At 40.4% G+C, this 21,372-nt stretch overlaps 2 protein-coding genes across 6 annotated transcripts in view; one reads left to right on the top strand and one right to left on the bottom strand.

Moving 5' to 3' along the window:
• SNX3 (sorting nexin 3) overlaps nt 1-1,802 on the bottom strand; it is a 46,182-nt gene extending 44,380 nt beyond the window's left edge. Inside the window, exon 1 of one of the 2 annotated variants that reach the window (XM_027603468.2) lies at nt 1,437-1,802. In XM_027603468.2, coding sequence (XP_027459269.1) covers nt 1,437-1,532 — 96 coding nt within the window. In that variant the 5' untranslated portion in view covers nt 1,533-1,802. Of the gene's footprint in view, nt 1-1,370 lie in introns of both variants that reach the window. The other variant, XM_027603467.1, reaches the window with a different exon arrangement.
• An 18,243-nt stretch (nt 1,803-20,045) lies between these two features.
• Nucleotides 20,046-21,372, top strand: part of AFG1L (AFG1 like ATPase) — a 221,597-nt gene continuing 220,270 nt past the window's right edge. For 2 of the 4 annotated variants that reach the window (XR_003521753.1, XM_027604017.1), the window contains exon 1: nt 20,073-20,374. Coding sequence is in view for 3 of the 4 variants with exons in the window: in XM_027604017.1 (XP_027459818.1) it covers nt 20,239-20,374 (136 nt within the window). In the remaining variant the exon portion in view is untranslated. Of the gene's footprint in view, nt 20,375-21,372 lie in introns of all 4 variants that reach the window. The other 2 variants (XM_027604016.1, XM_027604014.1) reach the window with 2 other exon arrangements.

Below are 21,372 nucleotides of genomic sequence, written 5' to 3'. Positions count from 1 at the left end.
TTTTTTAAATGCATAAATTTCACAATTGGAATATACTTAACACTACTGAACTGTACACTTAAAAATATAGTTGATGGTAGGGGCGCCTGGGTGGCTCAGTTGGTTGAGCGACTGCTCAGGTCATGATCCTGGAGTCCCAAGATCGAGTCCCCCGCATCTCCCCCCTGCCCCCCATCGGTCTCCCTGCTCAGCAGGGAGCCTGCTTCTCCCTCTGACCCTCCCCCACCATGTGCTCTCGCTCTCTCATTCTCTAAAATAATAAAAGTCTTAAAAAAAAATGGTTGATGGTAAATTATAGGTTTTTTTAACCATACACACAAAAGATGCACAAGTTAATGAGAAATTACTCCATTTAAAAATTAATACTAACTTCTTACGTAAATTTCAATTACTGTAAAATGAAATTATTACACTTAATTTTTAGTAAAATTTGTTGTCGTTTTTAACAGCTAGATTCGTTTCATGTGATTAATTTTTAAAGATACTTCCATACATGAGAAAGTTCTTTAATCCTGAACTACAGCGAAAGTGAAGCACTATTTTCAATTAGCATCCTTCAAATCATCTGAATTACTTATTGCTATCAAATACTAGTTACGAAATTATAAGTGTGTTTCTACTTTTCTACTTCAGCTAATTCATTCAGTTAAGTGCAAATTTCGAAATTAAGAGAGCAAGATCCCTAAATGAACAGGCTTTCTTAAAGCAGCTGTAGTTTTGGATTGTGAGGCAGACAACACTCGCCACACCTCAGGCTTTAGCACGATGGTGGCCCAGAATGCTAAGGTCAATCACTGTTCTCGCCAGGCTCAGCCCTACCAAATTCGTCAGGCTTTTATGAACACCCACTAGATTCTGTTCCGAAAAATGTACAACCTAGGTCAGTTTGGTAGCTCGGGAAGGGCCTGGACCAACCATCCAGCTTGGCTCGGCCACCTCTGGGAAAAGTCTCCAGTTCAAGAAAACTGGGAAAACTTCAACTTTGCGCAAACCCCCTTCCTCAGTCACATCTAGCTCCCCTCCCAATGAAGCACTGTGTTCTCGAAAGATCTACACCTCTCCAACTCAAATGTCATTCCCAAATCAGCTGCTTGAGGGGCAAGCGGCGCTCAAAGCACGCCCTCTTCTTCGAACACCTTCTCCAAGTACCAGTGCTGGGCTCAGCTCACTCTACAGCCCCCTTCGAAGCCCTATAGGAAGAAGGGCCCTGGCCCAAGACCCCGCCCGTGGACAAGGCTGCCCGACCGAGTCAGCCCGGGGCTTCCGACCCGAGCGGCTGTAGCCGCCGGAGGGGATCAACTCGTGGGTCGGCTGGGGGAGACCACAGACGGCGGGAGGGGTCTCTCTGAAGGGGAAAAAGACGGCCTCACCTTGACCCTGATTTCGTAGGTGGTGAAACGGCCCCGGCCAACCCCCACCGTCTGCGGGTTGCTCACATCGATCTCGAGGAAGTTGCTGGGCGGCCCGTAGGCATCATTCAGGTTCTGCGGCTTGGTGATCAGCCGCCGGGTGTCCGCCACGGTCTCCGCCATTTCTTTACTGCAGCCGCCGCCGCCGCGGACTCCCTCCGCCCCCTCCGCGTTCCACCGACGCCGCCGCTGCTGCCCGCCGCGGGGACACCGGGCTCGCGCACAGCGGTCGAGGCGAACGAGCACGCAGGACGGGCGTTCTCCCCCACGCGAAGCTCCTCCCTGCGTCTCTCCAGCTTCCGCCTCTTGTGCTTAGGGGAGAAGCAGCTGACTCGCCGGGACGCCGCGCCCTGGGCCTGGAAGGCCCAGCTGAGGCCGCAGAGGGGCTGCGGGTTAGGCGGCGGAGGAGCAGCGGCAGTCACGGGACTTGTAGTAGTGAACAGGTTCCGGCCAGACTACAGCGCCCACAATGCACCGGGCGAGCGCATCGCCGCCTGGCTGAGACTAAAGTGCTGCGGGACCTAGGGGTCTGGGGGTGGGCGCTTCCTGTCCTTCTGCCGCCGCCTTGGTCTGGAGTGGTGGGAGGAAGCACGGAAATGGTCTTCGTGGCCTTGGGGGCTGCGGGAACAAAAGTTAAACGGCGAGATTTGCGAGATTTGCCTGCAATCGAAAAAAAACTCCCGCTAACTCTACGTCAACCTACCAAATGTCTCACCGTGAACCACTGAAAATACCTTTCTAGGTAACCATTAAGGTGCCTCACATGATGAGTTTGACATCAACGTGACAGTTTGACCATTCGCGTGTCTGGATTGATAAATGGAAGGAGATAAAGTAGGAGAGTGGAATACAGACAAAGACCTTGCCAAATCACAGCACTAAGGTCAAATCGTTTGGAGACTGTTGGGCTCTCTAAAACAAAATAACGTAGTAAGTGGGCTGAAACCTGCCTTTAATGACCTATGTTTGGGGAACCTGCAACTTTCTTCTCTCATTTCCCACAAAGTTCCAGTAAGTTAAAAAAAAAAAAGTGGTAAACGTATTTCTACACCATTTGAAATGAAACTCAAGCCTTTATAAAAAATGAAAAAAATAAAACAAGTAGATGGTAGTTCATCGGTAGCAAATGCAGATTTCGAACTTTGAGGTAGAAGGATAAATGTCTAGCCCTGCCTAGAGAGTTATCTCTGTTTATATCATAGTTCTGCAACTATATCTGCATTTTTTTTAAAGTATGTTGAGTTTCAGAAACCTCATTCACTTTAAATAATCTGACCCTTAAGATGAAAAATTGCCCAGATCATTAGCAACCATTCCTAATAACACTAAGAACAACTGGAGTAAAGAAATTACTTAAATATGATATAGACTATTTTCCAGAAAATTAATATTCATTAATTCAACAAATATTTATTGAAGGTTTAGTAGGTGTTTTTCAACTGTTGTACTAGAGAGTTAAGGGTAAATAAGACATGGAAATTCTCTGAATTCATCAGGTCTGCTATAGAGTCTATCTTGGGGAGACATAATAAGTCAATAAATAATATGATTGGTGCTATAAAGAAAATAAAGCTGGGATAATGTGATAGAGAATGAGACAAGCTCATTAGACAGGGTGGTCAAAGAAGCCCTCTCTGAGTATCTCTTTCAAAAGAGTAAGGGTAATGTCAGAATAAGTCTGTTTAGACAGCACTTCCTGCTGGGCCTGCGGCTGTTGCCAGAGACCAAATGGGAACTTGGCTGGTATGATTACAGCAGTGAGCTCAAGAATTGAATATAGATTGTAGGGGAGGAAAAAAATTTCCTTCTATCTTTCAAGATCATCCAGCTGGTTTAAGAATCAAATTGATATGAGACAGATTAACAGGAGAAAAAAACCAAAGTTTAATTACATGCTCATGGAGGCCCAAAAATGAAATTGAGATCCAAAGAAATGACCAAGGCAGGCAATTTTTATACTTTTTAGACAATGAGACAATAAATCTGTGAGGAATTAATAGGACACAGAAAACAGAAGTTTGGGAGCTTTGATTAGTAAATCTGAGAAGAATTTGGGCTGGGATAATAGAGTAGTAAAAATTAACAAGGTTTTTTTCTATAACTTTCTAGACTTTAAAAAGTCCCGATCTCTCGTGATAAGGATTTTTTTTTTTTTTTTTTTACTTCTTAGTGCAGGAAGGATACCTTCCATGTGGGAGATTTATTTCCTGCTTTCAGAGGGGAGAGAGGAGGGTCTGAGTGTGCTTGCACCAATTGTTTTCCAAGTAACTTTTACTTAAAATAATATGCCAAAGTGACACTTTTTGGGAGAGCCTGCCTTTGGCCCCTATGAGATGACACTTTGAATTAAAATATATGTGAGCTAAGAGACCAGGAACCACTGTATTGTGCTATCAGCTGTGACTCTTGAACAAAGCCCTCATGGGATATTCTTATAGGAAGCTTCTGTCTCATTCCTTGGAGGCCATGCAGAGCAGCTTTGGGTGGCAGCAACAATTGCCTGTGGTGGGAAGCAGCTACAGAGGATTCAGCACAGCAACATAGCAGCCAGACAGCTAAGAAGAGCTTCCTGGTATAAACGTTGGGAGGAACATTATTTTCCAGAATATATGATTGTAGTCCTAGAAAAATCCCCAAAGAGTAAGCTACTAGAATTAACATGAGAATGTAGTGGCTGAACAAAAGTACAGACCCTATTTATAGTTTTTCTCTGTCCCAGCAGAGAAATGGAGTCAGAATGGAGACTATATCTATTTTTAATTATTGGAATTAGAAGAGGAATATTCATGATGTGTTGGTGTGGATCACAGAAAAATCTGTCCAGTATGATGTCATTTGGGTAAACAAACAGAACAAAAATGATATATAAAGATATATACATCTATATTGCAGATTTTTATATGTGCGTGGGAAAAAGTACGGAAAGATATATAACCAGGCTGTCAACACTGGTAACTCAAGAGAGAGAGGGGCAATTGCAGTTGTGAAAGGAATGGGAAGACATCACCATGTTCTAGGGATAGACTAAGATGTTAGAAAACTATTACCAACTTTATGTTTTCCTAAACGGCCTAATTCTAGAAAAATAATTTGTTAGTATACCTGTATTACTATGGAACCATGAGAGATGAGAGTTGTGTCCCTTAAGTAGTATACTACAACATACACACACACACACACACACACACACATACTTTTGTATCTTGTTTCACTTAACAATGTATCTTGAAGATAGTTCCATATTTGTACTGCAGCAAAGTATTCCATGACATGATGTGCCATAATTTAACTTGTCCCCCTATTAACAAGTGTATATGGGATCCCAACTTTTCACTATTATAGTGTTGCAATGAATAGCCTGAATATGCTATCATCACACACACACGCAGGATTATATTTGTAGGATAAATTTCTGTAAATGGAATTACTAGGTCAAAGGATATATATATTTATGAAAGGTATTGCAAAACATCTTCTGTACAGGTTTAACCAGTTTACACCCTGTTCAGCAATGTATGAAAGTGTCTGTCCATAGCTTCACCAACATGAAGTGGTATCAAACTTTTTAATCTTCACTAATCTAAATGGTATCTTTATTTGCATGTTCCTTATTCAACTGACCACAGTTGACCATCTTTTCATATGTTTACAAGCCATTCATATTTCCCTTTTTTTGGTGATATATTTATTTGTTCAAATTCTTTGCCCATTTTTCTTTTGACTTGCTCTTTTTCTTGATATGTTGGAGTTTATTAAATATTAAAAGGTAACCATTTTGTGTGATATAAATTGCAAATATTTCCCCCAGTTTAACTTTTGACTCTGCCAATGATGGTTTTTACCATGAATTTTGTAATTTAATTTTTTTTTTAAAGATTTTATTTATTTGACAGAGAGAGACACAGCGAGAGAGGGAACACAAGCAGGGGGAGTGGGAGAGGGAGAAGCAGGCTTCCCACTGAGCAGGGAGCCCGATGCAGAGCTTGATCCCAGGACCCTGGGATCATGACCTGAGCCGAAGGCAGATGCTTAACAACTGAGCCACCCAGGTGCCCCTGTAATTTAATTTATGTAGTTGAATTTATCAGTCTTTTTTCTTTTATGGCTTGTGAGTTTTGAAGCATGCTTAGAAAGCCTTCCTCCTCTTATAAAAGAATGCATTTTTTTCTAGACTATAGGTTTTTAATTTTTTTAATTTATTTTTTAGAGATTATTTATTTATTTATTTATTTGAAAGAGAGAGAGAACGAGCGGGGGGCAGAGGGAGAGAGAGAGAGAGAGAGAGAGAGGGAAGCAGACTCCCAGCTGAGCAGGAAGCCCAATGCAAGACTCTATCCCAGGACCTGGACATCATGACCTGAGCTGAAAGCAGAGGCTTACCGGACTGAGCCACCCAGGCACCCCTATTTATAGTTTTTTTTTTTAAATATTTGCTCCATCTAGAATTTCTTTTGGCATAAGAGAAATATGGATCTAAATCCCCCACCCCATTTGACTACCTAGGTGTTGCAACACCATTTATTAAACAATCTATTTTATTATTATTTTTTTAAGATATTTATTTATTTGACAGAGAGAAAGACAGTGAGAGAGGGAACACAAGCAGGGGGAATGGGAGAGGGAGAAGCTGGCTCCCCGCAGAGCAGGGAGCCCCATGTGGGGCTCTATCCCAGGACTTATGACCTGAGCCGAAGGCAGACACTTAATGACTGAGCCACCCAGGTGCCCCTAAACAACCTATTTTTTAAAAAATCTATTCTTGGGCGCCTGGGTGGCTCAGTTGGTTGGGCGACTGCCTTCGGCTCAGGCCATGATCCTGGAGTCCCGGGATCGAGTCCTGCATCGGGCTCCCTGCGCAGCGGGGAGTCTGCTTCTCCCTCTGACCCTCTCCCCTCTCATGCTCTCTCTCTATCTCATTCTCTCTCTCTCAAATAAATAAATAAATAAAATCTTTAAAAAAAAATAAAAATAAAAAATCTATTCTTGGGCGCCTGGGTGGCTTAGATGGTTGAGCGTCTGCCTTCTGCTTGGGTCATGATCCCAGGGTCCTGGAATCAAGTCCCACATCACTCCCTGCTCCTTGGGAGCCTGCTTCTCCCTCTGCCTCTCTCTCTCTCCCTCTGTCTCTCATGAATAAATAAATAAAATCTTTAAAAAAATAAAAATAAAAATCTATTCTTTACTCAGTGATCCGAGATGGTTGTATTATACTTGAAGTCACATGAGAATTGTATTTCTCTTTCAATCCTGTATCTGTGACTGTACCTGGTATAATAAAAAATACATAATTTTTGTCCCTGGGTCCCAGCAGAGTTCCTAAAACCTTTGGAATTTTCTGAGTGGTAGGAGTGTCTTTTGTTATTCCCAAGGGGCCCCTTTTGACTACACCTGAGTTTATGCTAATGAGGTGAATCTGGGCTGGGCCCCTAGGTAGCTTCGGGTTGGGAGCCCGTCACCAGAAAGGCCAAATACTTGAGGAGAGGATGGGAAATTTCAGCGTCCTGGAAGGTGGCAGTCAGGAGAAAATATAAAAGTTCCACACACCCCTTCCCCAGACCTTGCCTATGCATCTCTTCCATTTGGCTGTTTTTGAACCAAATGGAAGAGATAAACCAGCAAACATAAGTAAAATATTTTTCTGATATCTGTGAGTCAAATTATCAAAACTGAGGGGGAGAGTATGAGAACCCCTGCCCAAATCTGTAGTTGGCTGAGCAGAGGTGGATAGCTTTGGCACCCCATTTGCAGCTTTGGGGACAGTCTTGTGGGACTGAGTCCTTAACCTGTAGGGTCTGTGCCAACTTCAGGTAACTGGTGTCAGGATTGATTTGAAGTGTTGGACACCCAAGTAGGTGTTGGGGAATCAGAGGCTTTGGAGATGGTATTAATCTGTTCTAGTAGCACATCACACAGTCCCTCTCTTCTCAAAGGTTAACTGCTCTACTTCCACAGTCAGGGAGATCAGCATGGGGTTTCTTCTTAGACAGTCTCAGTGTTTGGAATCTCTGGGAGGCTTATACTTTAGCTGAATACAACTTCACACTGATTTTCTTTGTATATTTGTTTACAGTTTTATTTAAAGAGGCTACTGCTGGAGCTAGTCACGCCAAGGTTGCATACCCCACTCAGCAGAGAAAACCTGCTGGTAAGATGACTCTCACTCTCAGCTGGCAGGTTAGTAACCACCTGTTGTGTTTTAGGCATGCCCTTTGAGGGGTCTTTATCCCCACCCTGAGATCCTCTACAAAACATCTCCTCCAAAACACAAATAATTCTGCATTTTGTTATGTTTTGTGTGTGATTTAGTGCCACTTCTGTATTGGTAAATCAGGCAGTGCCCAGCTGGTTGTATTAACATCAAAACCACTCTTGCTTTTTCCAAGTTCTTCTCCACTAATTATTTCTTTTTTCCTGTATCTTCTCCTTACCCTTTGTGGTAGCCATGAGAATGTGCCTCTCAGATCTCCAGCCTCAGGAAACATAATTAACCTATGACCTCAGCTGCTGTGCTATGAAATTTATTACTGCATTTGCTCCAAGGCCTTATTTCCCACAGGCTGCTCCCAGCCAATGGCTGAGAATCGCTCAGACCGCAGGGATATAAGGCCCATTCCTGGGGGAGGAAAGACTCTTCTGATAGATAACATTGAATTCACTGTCTAGAAGTCAAAAGCAGCCATGACAAGGAGAAATTCCTGTTTCCAGTTGAGTGGTTGATTTCCAGGGTGGGGGAGTGGGAGGCAGGCACAGGATTCCTTTTGAGACAGAAGAGCCCCTGACATGCAGAGTGACTTATTTCAAACATGTAAGGACAGGCAAGATTGGTATATACCTGGATCAGGGCAAAAATAAGTCCTCAGCGGTGGGAGCACTGGAAACCAGGCATTTGCATTCCTTCTCTCAAGGAAATGGATTACCAGCTTTCTGAGTAAAGAACCACCAATGTTATCTTGAGCAGTGTTTCTCAAATATTATTGTACATACAACAATCTTCAAAAATGCAGATTCTGATCCAGGAGTTCCAGGATAAAGCTGAGATTTCGTATTTCTAACAAGGTCCAGGGAATGCCAATACTGCTGGTCTCCAGACCACAATGAGTAGCGAGGATCTAGAGAATCTCAGAAATGTGAGATACATTGATTAATTGGTGGGGTGAGGAGAGAGTCCCATTCCAGAACCAGTGGCATCATATGGTCTCTTTAGCTGGACAGATATGTCCCTCTCAGGACTTTTAGGCCCTTCTGGCCATCCATGTGACAACTATGTACTGAGCACCTACAGTAAACCAATGTGCTTGGTGCTAGGGGAAGGGAGAGTATGGAAAAGAGGGAAGGTGGTAAACAAGATACAGTTTTTACTTCCAGGATCTTTCAGACTGGTCATGGAGACATAAAAATGAATAAGCCACATCAGTAGAGTGGGATAAGAGCCACTTAGCCCAGTCTTGAGGGTAGTATGGGGAGAATTCCAGAAGAAAGCAGCAACAAAACTAAGACATAGAGTTGGTGTTTGAGAGGCAAGATGCCTGTGATTGAGTGTGCATGTGTGTAGGAGGTGCATTCTGGAGATAGAGATAAACACATGCAGGGGCCCAGAGGAAAGAAAGAACATGACATAGCTAGGGAGCTACACATAGTTCAGTACTATTGGAATGAAAAGGGACTAGAAAGGACTAAGGCCAAGAGGGACAAGTCCATGAGGGGGCATTACAGTCTATGTTTATGGTTCTGGCTGTTATCTAAAGACTTTCTAAAGGAAACCACTGAATAAGAGTGATTTGATTTGATTTTTGGTTTAGAAAGATCACTCTGTGGAATTAAGATGGTAAGCAGTGGGAATGTAGAAAAGTGAATAGTTTTGAAAAATATCTGCCCCCATTTCCCTGGTTTGACCCAAAGAAAGTACTTCACTAAGCAACTGAAGACTGCTGAGACCAAAAGTTTGTGAGATGTCAAGTCAAAGGAGGATGTCAGGATGCAAACAGCACCACAACTCCTATTGGGACATGGAGGGCCCGGCGAATCTCTGTGAATTGGTGCCAGTGTTCTCATGAAAGACCTTAGCCTCCAGGACATACATTCCCAGGCATACCAGGTTGGTTCCTAATCATATTTGTAAAGGAAGTAAACTCTTCTAACTATTCATTTGGAAACTTATCTGCGTAAGAGATGTATTTGTCCAGAACTTGTGGGTTGGGTTTGGTAGAAAGCTTGACCCAACCTGCTGGACCAGGGCTTGATCTACTAGGCTGTTTAATGCTCCCAAATCTATAAAGATCTCAACTTGGAGTGGGTGTATCACTACAACGTTTGCCGCTCATCGCATTACATACTCATGTAGGTACCCATGTGCTATTTCCATTCGTTGTCCTATCACTACAACGTTTGCCGCTCATCGCATTACATACTCATGTAGGTACCCATGTGCTATTTCCATTCGTTGTCCTATCACTACAACGTTTGCCGCTCATCGCATTACATACTCATGTAGGTACCCATGTGCTATTTCCATTCGTTGTCCTATTTGCTAAATCCAACTCAACATATCTAAAATCAGTCCCATCCCATTTATCGTTAAGCAATATCTAATATTTATATCCTTTTTGCTGTAAATATTATCAATATTTTTCTAATCACTTGGACTTATAACTATGAACCATCTTTTTTCTCCTTTTTCATCCACCCTTTATTCTCCTGCCACATTTTAGTTTTGGTTAATGTTAGATGGCAGAGATCTCCCTAGTGCTTTGTTTTCCCTAATCTCTCCTATCCATTATTTACATATTACCATTCTGATATGTTTTTATATTATAAATACCTCTTGGCTAGAATTTTATATTTTATATAAATGTGTCTGACTTGTATTGTATTAAGACAATACTATGAGCAAATCAATTCTTTAATCAGGGCTTGGTAGAGGGGATGGGCAAATCCTTATAGCTGTGTAACCCTAGAAAAATTATTTGCCTGTCTGTGCCTCCATTTCTTCATATATAATAAGATTGGGAAAATAATAGTACCTACCTCATGAGGTGGTTATGAGCACTGAAAGAGTTAATATTTGTAAAGCATTTAGGACAGTGCTAGATACATGCTAAGCGCTGAAATCTGTATAGGAGTCTATAAGGAAATAGGCTTATCTAGAAAGAAAGAACATGGATGGAAAATTATAGAATGATGCCCTGAACCATTGAGGATATTGAATGATTATTGTATCTAGATGAATCTAGTAGTGGAAAGCTTGATGATCCTCTTGACCAGAAACCTGAGCTTAAATCTATTAACAGAATGTTTCAAAGCCTTGATTTATTTACTGTTGTTTTAGATTCAAAACATTGGTTTTCACAGGCATTTCAGTGTAATGCAATGTCAATTAATTAGGTCCCAACTAAGACAGCTGTCACAGGAGGTTTACATTACCATAGCTTACATTTGAGAAAGTAAAAATTTTCAAAATATGGTTAGTTCTGAAGTATTTTTTTGATAAACCAGCTTGAATACTGCATTGTGGATAACAAGGTTAAATAAAGGTTCTAATAAGACAAACAACGACAATTTAAATAAATCAGATGTTTTTGCAGAAGATTACTCTGTGATTTTCTCCAATTATTCTTGACATTTCACCCATTCATATTGTGATCTGCTTTAATAGTGGGAAGAAAAAAAAAAACCTTGTCTCCTTGTTTATTCTTTGTTCTCAAGGAGATAAGCTGTTTATAAAGATACGTTATTTGTTATTTAAATCACTTTTACTGAAGTTGTTTATTTCCTTGTTTCAGTTTCTAAAAATATTGCAACAATTGTAATGCTTCTTAGAGATGTCTATTCAATTCAGAGATGATTTGTACTGAAATCTTTGCTAAATGGGCACAGGTGCTGATGTGTATAACATGCTAGAGTGAGTCAAAACTAATGCTAAAAAAAAAAGATAACGGGGATATACTTGTGTCAACTTTTGAAATTTGTGATTAAAAATATTTTAGACCTAAAGTCTCAGGTATTTGTAAAGGTTATCTCTATACTTGCGACTTCATAACTATTTAATAGTAATAATAATAAATTAGATAACACCAAAACTATAAGCAGAAAAACTGCATAATTTAAATCCAGAAATCTATTTCTTAGAAAATGCCCTTTAATTGCTTTGTAGACTTTCAAGATCATAATTATTACATAAAAGTAATTACATTAGAAGATAATTTACCTGGTAGTAAAATATCAAATTAAAGCTGAAAACAGTACTTGTAAACAGAATTGTATTTTAAAAAAATTGTTGAACAGCAGACGTGGAAAATTATATCTCCTCTTCTTCTCTCTTTGCTATGCATAAAATTACCTCCAGAAAAAATTTTGGTAATTTGATACCATAATGCTACATAGTAGTGTAGCATATAGCTCTGTATTACAAGTCTTGCATATCAATGTACAAACCCAAACTATGGCTTATCCTAAGTAATCAACAGGATTGATGTGTAAAATAAAGCCAAGTGGATTTGATATTTTAAGGGATAGTTGATTATTTGCAAGAACTAAAGCTTCAAAATCCAGCTGAGTTGATTTGGACTAAAAAATGAAGCCTGGTACCAGAAATTATAGTATGTATTCCTGCTGAGTAAGCCGTGGATACTGCAAACTTGGATCTGTGGATGCACATCTCTCCCTTTGAAGTTGATGAGAATTGCTTGGCCTAAGTGAGATACATGCTGGGAAAATTGGGTCCTTACAATTGGTGTGTATAGACATTAGAGGTCTCATGACATTTTCCTTATCTGTTCCCTTAGTTTTCCACACACAGTTTTGGTTTTGGCAGAAGACACTCAACTTTGGAATGAACACTTCTTGAATTAGATATGTCCCATGACTAAAAGGTATTCAGGTTTTATCATCTAGAGAGTCTAGATTAAGAAGGTCTCTGTTGGGGCGCCTGGGTGGCTCAGTTGGTTAAGCGACTGCCTTCAGCTCAGGTCATGATCCTGGAGTCCTGGGATCGAGTCCCGCATCTGGCTCCCTGCTCAGTGGGGGTCTGCTTCTCCCTCTGACCCTCTCCCCTCTCCCCTCTCATGCTCTCTCTCTATCTCATTCTCTCTCTCAAATAAATAAATAAAATCTTAAAAAAAAAAAAAAGAATGTCTCTGTTATTGGGGCACCTGGCTGACTCAGTTGGTTAAGCGCCTGACTCTTGATTTCGGCTCAGGTAGTGATCTCCGGGTTGTGAGATTGAGCCCCATGTTCAGGCTCCATGCTCAGTGCAGGGTCTGCATGTCCCTCTCCCTTTGCCCCTTCCCCTGCTCTCTTCATGTCTTTTTCAAATAAGTAAATAAAATCCTTAAAAAAAAAAAACAACTTCTCTGTTGTCAGTAAAGTTGGATAAATAAAACTCACCTTGATTTAAAACTTATCCAAGTAATCTCCCCAAGATGTCCAGTTGAAAACAAAACAAAACCCAGCTGATCCTTTTGAAGTCTAGGCCAAATCATGGCCAATTTTGAGACTAATCACCTCGTGCAAGTACAAATACTGATTTAAACAAATGAGTTCATACAGTTTTATGATTGCATCTTTGAGTTTCAAATGCTGGTTGCATTTTCGGCCAACTTAAATTCCTCTGAATAAGCAGTCTATAGAACTGAAAAACATTCGGTCTATTTGATTGCCTGGATGCATTGCATCAACCAACTAACCGATCAACAAAACTAGATTGTTTTGACCATCACTAAGTGTCAATCAAATTTCTATGTAGCATGTTCCGATTTAAGGGCTATTTGAAGAACTATCACATTGAATAGACAAGGTATTAGTCCCTATTACTACTCAATTAACTTCAAAAAGGAGTAGTACCATGTCATTGTCGATAAGTCGTTTTTTTTTCCTCATTAAGTCTTCATATAAACTTCATTTATATGAAGTTTTGGGGGTTTTGTGTGTGTGTGTGTGTGTGTGTGTGTGTGTGTTTTTGTAATGATGAATACTGAGCATATATGCTTAGTATTAAATCTGAAACATCCTTGGAGTTGCCGTGGAAGTATTCAACTTCAAATTTCTTTTGTAAATTATTTTTGTAATTATTTTTATTAATATGATTTTTTTTTCTAATTACAAAAAGCACCAGAACACACTTAGGAAATAAAGGGGGTAGGGAGTTGGGGGATGGGATCAGTTTTCCAGTGTTTCCAAACTAATATGTATATAAAGGTTCATGAAAACAAATAAGGTATTTGGTAAATCACTCACAACCTGTTTTCTGGTTTTCTGAATCTAAATCATTTGACTGATACGAGAAAATGATAAGTTAGGTAGGAGCCAGAGCTTGATTTTCTAAAGGCTTATAATAAAGAAATTGTATTTAATTCTGTAGACAGTAAGAAGGCATTGCAAATTTAGAATCTGTGATGGGATGTGGTCAGATAGGTCATATTTTTGGAAACAAATCTTACAGCAGGCTGGAGTGGAGGAGAGAGATGTAGCCAGTTAGGAGGTGACTACATTTAGCCTTGGAAAGGCAGGAGGAAGACCCAGTGATAATGGATGGGTTTATGCCGTATTGAGATGATAGGATTCAGGTGTTATCTGGTGAAAGATTGGGTGTGAGTGATGAGGAACAGAAACTAATTGAAGGTGGCTGCCAGATTACAAATTTGCATATGGGGTTGGGGGGGTTAAAATTTGTTGGGGGTCACTGCTCTTTTAAAAAGAAAGATGGCAGAGAGGGCATGTGGAGAAATTATATAAGGAAAGCTTCAACCACCCCCCCCCCCAAAGGTTGGGTAAAGAACATTTAAGGAGGAAAAATATAGGTAAATACAGACGTGTTGTCCAGTGGTTCAAATTATTATTATTTTTTTTACATTCATGCAATATAATACTCTTTAGCAATAAAAAGTTATAAACTCTTGATATAAGCAATGATAACCAATGTGGTTCAAATTAAAAAAGAAAAAAGAAAGAATAGCCCAGTAAAGGATATTAAAAACTGAAAGACAAAACACAACCAGTTATTTTTAATCTGTTGTTGAGAATAGGGTGAAAGTAAATAAAGATTTGAGCATGGGACTTGACTTCCAAATATTTTGTCTTTGGGCAGTCTCTAGTTACAGGTTAAACAATGTTTCAGTAAAGGAAAAAAATGGTAACTTTTGTTGGAAAGTTAGCAAATATATAATTCTTACTTATTAGAAGGAATGGACTTCTTGCAACAAAATTTATACTTTATGTAAATTCATGTTACTGAAGTAGGTGTATCTTGTTTAGAAGTTTCCATAGTGGGGTGCCTGGGTGGCTCGGTCGTTAAGCGGCTGCCTTCGGGTCAGATCATGATCCTAGGGTCCTGGGATGGAGCCCCGCATCAGGCTCCCCGCTCCACCCTTCCCCCTTCCACCCCCCCTGCTTGTGTTCCCTCTCTTGCTGTGTCTCTCTCTGTCAAATAAATAAATAAAACCCTTAGAAGTTTCCATAGTTAATGAGGCACCTAACCATGTTTAATTAGTTTGTGGAAATTAAGTAACTTAAATTATATTTTTGGTTCAGAATCTTTAAATACAAACGGAATTTTAAAAGCTAGATATTTGATTTTACTTTACAAAATGAGTTATCGTTTTATTTATTTTTTTAAAGATTTTATTTATTTATTTGAGAGAAAGACAATGAGAGATAGAGAGCATGAGAGGGAAGAGGGTCAGAGGGAGAAGCAGACTCCCTGCTGACCAGGGAGCCCGATGTGGGACTCGATCCCAGGACTCCGGGATCATGACCTGAGCCGAAGGCAGTTGCTTAACCAACTGAGCCACCCAGGCACCCTCCAAGTTGTTATGGTTTTAAAGCATTCCTTATGTGTCTTTGAATGAACCATATTGTTTCTTGTAGCTCTGAAGTATTTCTTTGTTAAATTAGAAGAACCTATAATTACGAGGCACAGTAATTATGAGGAGTCATGTGTAATGACAAGTCAATGAATAAATAAGTGGAAAATAAGTGCCCTTTGATTGTAATCCACTTCTGTGATACTGAGTTTGATGGTGTTTTTAATCTTGAAAATGGGCCAATTGGGTGTCTCATTTGGTTAAGCATCTGAATCTTGATTTCAGCTCAGGTCGTGATCTCAGAGTCATGAGATGGAGCCCTGCCTTGGGCTCCACTCTCAGGGGGGAGTCTGCTTGAGATTCTCTCTTCCTGTCCCTCTGCCCCCCTTCCTGCTTGTGCACTCTCTCTCTCTCTTTCTCTAAAATAAATGGATAAATCTTTAAAAACAAAATAAAATGGGCTTGAAATATTAGGAATATAACTGATTTCATGAAACAAGTAATTGGCTTTTTTTTAAAAAAGATTGTATTAATTTATTTGAGAGAGAGAGAGTAAGAGAGCATGAGAGGGGGGAGGGTCAGAGGGAGTAGCAGACTCCCTGCTGATCAGGGAGCCCGATGAGGGATCATGACCTGAGCTTAAGGCAGTCGCTTAACCAACTGAGCCACCCAGGAGCCCATTATTTGCTTTTTTGTAGAGATTAAAACAATACATTTTGTAGTTTTACTAAGACTTCTCATTCAGTCATTCAACAAAACTTGTTTACTAACCTAGGTGTTATCCTAAACCTTGGTTTTACAGCAGTAAACAAAACAGATATAAATCCCTGTCCACATGGAGCTTAAATTCTGGGAAGAGCGGATAATCAACTAATAAATTAGTGAAGTATGTATTATGCCATGATGGTAACTGTTGTGGAGAAAATAAAGCTGGGGGGGAAGAAAAAGTGCTGGGTGAGACTAATTTTATATAGGTAGCCAGGGAAGGCCTTAACTGAGAAGATATAAGGAAGTATGGACATGTGGAAGTGAACTAAGTAGATCTCTTGGAGGAGAGCATTCTAGGCAGAAGGCATAAGAACTGCAAAAGCTTTGGGGTGGTAAGCAGACTTGTGAGTTCCAGGAGTAGCAAAAAAGCCAATGTAGATGGACTGGGAAGATAAGGAAGAGTGGCATGAGATGAGATCACAAAGCCAGTTGGGGGCCAAGTCATGACACCTTTTAGGATGTTTTAATAATTGAGTGACAGGGGAAGACACTAGTGGATGTTAAACACAGGAATGGCATGATTCAACTTAACATTTTATTTTATTTTAGAGACTTATTTATTTATTTGGGGTGAGGGGCAGAGGGAGAGAAAGAGAGAATCTCAAGCAGATTCCATGCAGAGTGTGGACCCCAGTGCGGGGCTTGGACTCATGACACTGAGGTCACTACCTGAGCCGAAACCAAGAGTTGGACGCCTCACTGACTTTGTGTTACCCAGACGCCCCTCAATTTAACATTTAAAACATAAATCTGGCTGCTGTGTGGAGAATGGACTGTAGGGGACAAGAGGGGAGCAGAGAGACAAGTTGGAAGGCATCTGCAACAACACGGCAGGGAGATGATAGTGACTTAGACCAGTATTGGTGGTGGCAATGTTGATGGTGTAAAGTGATGGGATTCTGAATTCTTTCTAAGGTGAAGCCAACAAATTCACTGTTGGACTGGATGTTGGAGGAGAGAGAAAGAGGATGACTGACTCTCTTATGATAGATGGCCTGAGCAACTGGAAGGCCAGTTGCCATCTACTATGATGGAGGGCCTACAGATGGGGGAGTGGAAGTGGGAATGAGAGATTAGGGTATCCTGTTCCCCCAAAGGAAATGGTCAAAGAAGAACAATAATAACAGTATTAGCAAGTGGTATCCTGGCTTGTTCATGCCAATGGTCTATTCTATCTGCTCCTCTGCAGTCTAGTCTGTCTCTGCATGGCTAAAAAGCACTTTCTAAAATGGCAACCTCATGAACCTAGGGTTTGAAAATCATAGTGTATTAGAGCTGGGGAAAAATTAGATATTCTAAATCACCCATATTTATTGTGGATTATTATCTCATTTATTTAAATCCTATTTAATTTTTTTTTTTTTTTTTGCTTTGAATGAGTGTCATAAATTTGCCACTTGAAGTATTAAGTTTCAGTAGAACTTCTTTTTTTTGGTCTACCAAAGGTATGTATGTATGTATGTATGTATGTATGTATTTATTTTTCTGAGTATTTCATTTTTATTTTAATTTTTAAAAAATTTTTATTAACATATAATGTATTATTTGTTTCAGAGGTACAGGTCTGTGATTCATCAGTCTTACACAATTCACAGCGCTCACGATAGCACATACCCTCCCCAATGTCCATCAACCAGCCACCCCGTCCCTCTCACCCCCCTCCACTCCAGCAACCCTCAGTTTGTTTCCTGAGATTAAGAGTCCCTTATGGTTTGTTTCCCTCTCTGGTTTCATCTTGTTTCATTTTTCCCTCCCTTCCCCTATGATTCTCTGTCTTGTTTCTCAAATTCCTCATATCAGTGAGATCATATGATAATTGTCTTTTTCTGATTGACTTATTTCACTTAGCATAATACCCTCTAGTTCCATCCATGTTGTTGCAAATGGCAAGATTTCATTTTTTTGATGGCTGCATAATATTCCATTATATATGTATATATACCACATCTTCTTTACCCATTCATCTGTTGATGGATAGAACTTCTATTTATTAAAATTTCTCCCTACATTTTACAAGCTTTAGAGTACATTCCTTATTTTTACAATTCTTGGATATCATGAATCCATGCTGTCCTAGACCCATTATTTTAGATTTTGACCTTATCCCCTTTCAGTTTCTGTTTATAAGTATATTTCATTAACCCTTTGTGTATATACATTATCTCATTTAATTCTCACAAAACCTCTGGAAGGTAGTCAGGATAGGCATTATCTTAATTTTATAGAAAAGGAAAACAAAGGGAGAGGTTAATTTAGTGACAAAATCAGAGCCCAAATATAACTTCTGATTTCTGCCATAGTATGTTTTCTATGGACCAAACCACTTTCTTTCCCATTTCCTTCATTACTTTATTTGTCCTTCTCTTGATACTTTCAGTTTGCTTTTGTCCTTGAGATTAGATGCCAAAAGTACTTGGCATTTTCTCTAGGGAGGTTTTTAAAATAAGGACATGATAATGCTTTCTGGTTTTCTGCTTTACTTCTATTACTTTTTCCGATAATGTTACAAAATTACTTTCAGGGTTATTTTTGCTTTTTCATTTGTTTTAGCAATTGCAGGAACTGCAGGAACACAGGATTAATGTTTTAATAAAATGGTTTACAATGGCTACTTAATTAGTCTTCTGGTCATAATGAATTCTCTTGAATACAACAAATGTAATCTAAGTTACCTCATACTGGCACGCAATAAAGTTCATTTGCCATGTTTCTGTTCACTTGCACAGCCATGTGAAAATTTCTTATAGATGTTCCCACCAATTTGTCAATAAACTGTCTGAGTGCTGTTTCACTTCCATAATTGTTAAGCTGTTGGAATCTCTAATAAAAAGTAATTTCATTGACCAAGGCAAGCAACTATTTTCCCAAAGCAAACAAAATGACACATAGATAATCCCTGAAAGTCTTGAGTGTGATAAATATGTAAGTCAAGGAAGAATAGTTCAATCTTTTCAAAAGGTTTTTCACAGTGTCACACCCCAAATTAATAACATTAAATGAAATAAAGAAACATTCACTGTAGTATGGAGGAATAGTCATGTCAGACAATAGAATTAAAGATAGAAAACAAATAGTGTAAATTGACTTATTTTGACAGATACAATCAAAATAACTTTTTCATAAATAATTTGACAGTAGAGAGTCTCCAAACTATACCATGCTATGCTCTTTTTTCTGTTTCTTTGGCATTTTCTATTGTGGATGAACTGCTTAACTTCCTGGAATGCTTTCTAGGTAGTTGTTTTAATTTTCACTCATCTGAAATGTGGCTTTGTCCTTCCTATAATTCAGACTTTCTTGCCTGCCTGCCTTAGTTCTGTCTATTTCCTGTTCTTGGACGGTCTTCATCTCCTGTTAAAAGTAAAGCTTCCAGAAGGCCTTTCTGATTTCCCAGCCAAAGTGCTCTCCTTTCATTGATTCCACATCTGGTAGAATCTTTTGTTGCTTTTTTCATCCCTCCTGCTGGATTGTCCTCCTCTTCTGGACAGCAGTTTGTATTCTTAATGCACTTATAATAACAAACATTTTTTGTTTAATCAAATTAGGGCAACCACTTAGAAATTCGTTTTTGGATACACTATACCATGGCCACTCCATCCACTAATTGTCCATCTTGGGTCATTCGCTTTCCCATGACAGTTACAAATTCTTTCAAAACATTTGAGTGTATGCCATTTTGAAAATGATTTATGCTATTCAAATATAGAAAGTAAAAGTGTAAGGAGCACATTTCAGGTACTCTGCCAAAGATGAGTTGGACGCTGGAGGCAAAACAATTAGGGCTACCATTTAGGGGGTGTGACCAGGTAGGTAACGTCAATATTTCGTTAAAATATGAGTGCCCACTGGGTCACCCACATTTTATTTAGGTCTCGAAATTTCGGTCAGGTACTTAAACTGAGAAGACTCAGGGGTGGTTACGTGACTAGACATCATAATCACTTTACAATTCCCCGAAACGTTTCGGGATCTTGTGCCGCGAAAGTGGGCCGGCGCTGGGCGCAGGATTGCCCTCCTCCCGAACCCATCCTTCGCCTCCGGCGCCCCGGCGCTGCCGCACTGCATGCCGGGAGTCGTAGTTCCGGTTGGAGGCACCCGGAAGGACGGAAGTCTAACCAGCTCTGTCGCTAGTGGAGGTCGCGTTCTTCTCTGGCTCCCTTTCGTTCTCTCCGGCGTAGCTTTGTGTGAGCACCGCTTCATTTGTCTGTGCCACCGTTTCTCTTTTGGGTTTCAATAAAGTTTTCTTCCCTTGTACAGAGCTCAAGATGGCGGCCTCCTGGTCTCCCTTGGTTACCCTGCGCTTAGTGCAGAGCCGGCTGAGAGGGAGATGTGTTGGGTGCGGGGCCTGGGCTGCTGCTCTCGCCCCTCCGGCTACCGCCCCAGGAAACACCTTTTGGAAAGGTCAGTGACTGTGCCATGAGTAGGCCGAGCCGACTGCATATGACCGGGGAAACCTCGGGTCACTCTCCCTACTCTGTTTCTCCCAGTTGCCTCCTGGTTTCACGATTTTCGGAGCTAGGGGCCCTTGGAGAGGAGTTTCAGCCTCTCTTGTCCTTGTCTCACTGCTCATGAAGGAGCCCTGAGCCTTGAGGAAGCTGACCCAGGGCGACTTAAATTTTGAGGTCAGAGGTCGACTAAGAGTTTGTTCCCTTCAGGCTGTTAGAGTTGACACCAGGTGAGCTCAGGTGTAGGAGTGCCTGGCTGAAGGGATGCAAGTGTGGGATAGGGGACTGGGGACCATTATACTTGCGCCTTCCTTGCTCTCCAACTGCACCTAAAAGCCAAACCTCGGACTTCTGCGGGCCAAGCTGGCTCTCGGGATTCTGGGAACGCAAGTGTGCAAGTATTCTCAGACTGAGGAAACAATTCCTGTTCAAGTCACCAGAGGCTTCAGTGGGGTGTATTTTCTCACTGGGCTTGCTCCATTCATTCATTCAAATCGTTACATGTTCGTGAGTGAATGATCATATATTATGAGTAACTAAGTCTTCAGGAGTGCTGATTTTGCTGCTATATTCATATACTCCCATTAAACTGCAGGCTACTCAAAAGCAAGGACCAGGTGTCTTGTTTCCTCAGCACTTGGCACAGTGTTTGGTGCCTGATGGTTAAGGTATATTTCCTGAATGAATGAATGATGTTATTATTGTTTTTTCCCTCCACACACTTACCTGTTTTTTTTCTCATCTCCAAGTACCCCTTCTTCTGTGTCTTAATAAATTGATTCTCATTGGCTTGTCTAGTAAAACCCTATCAGTCTTTAGAGTTGAAATTAATACTAGAACTCTGATTAAGTCACCTTAGGTTCTTCTGCAAAGTTTAGCATAATTCACTTACTATATAATGGAGTATTTTGGTAGTGTAAGGGTTGGGTCATAATGTAAATTTTATTTTTTTAA

This window comes from Zalophus californianus, chromosome 7 (genome assembly GCF_009762305.2).
Source record: "Zalophus californianus isolate mZalCal1 chromosome 7, mZalCal1.pri.v2, whole genome shotgun sequence".
Classification (NCBI taxonomy): domain Eukaryota; kingdom Metazoa; phylum Chordata; class Mammalia; order Carnivora; family Otariidae; genus Zalophus; species Zalophus californianus.
The sequence above is the reverse complement of the archived record's forward strand: the minus strand, read 5'-3'. Positions and strand labels throughout refer to the sequence as shown.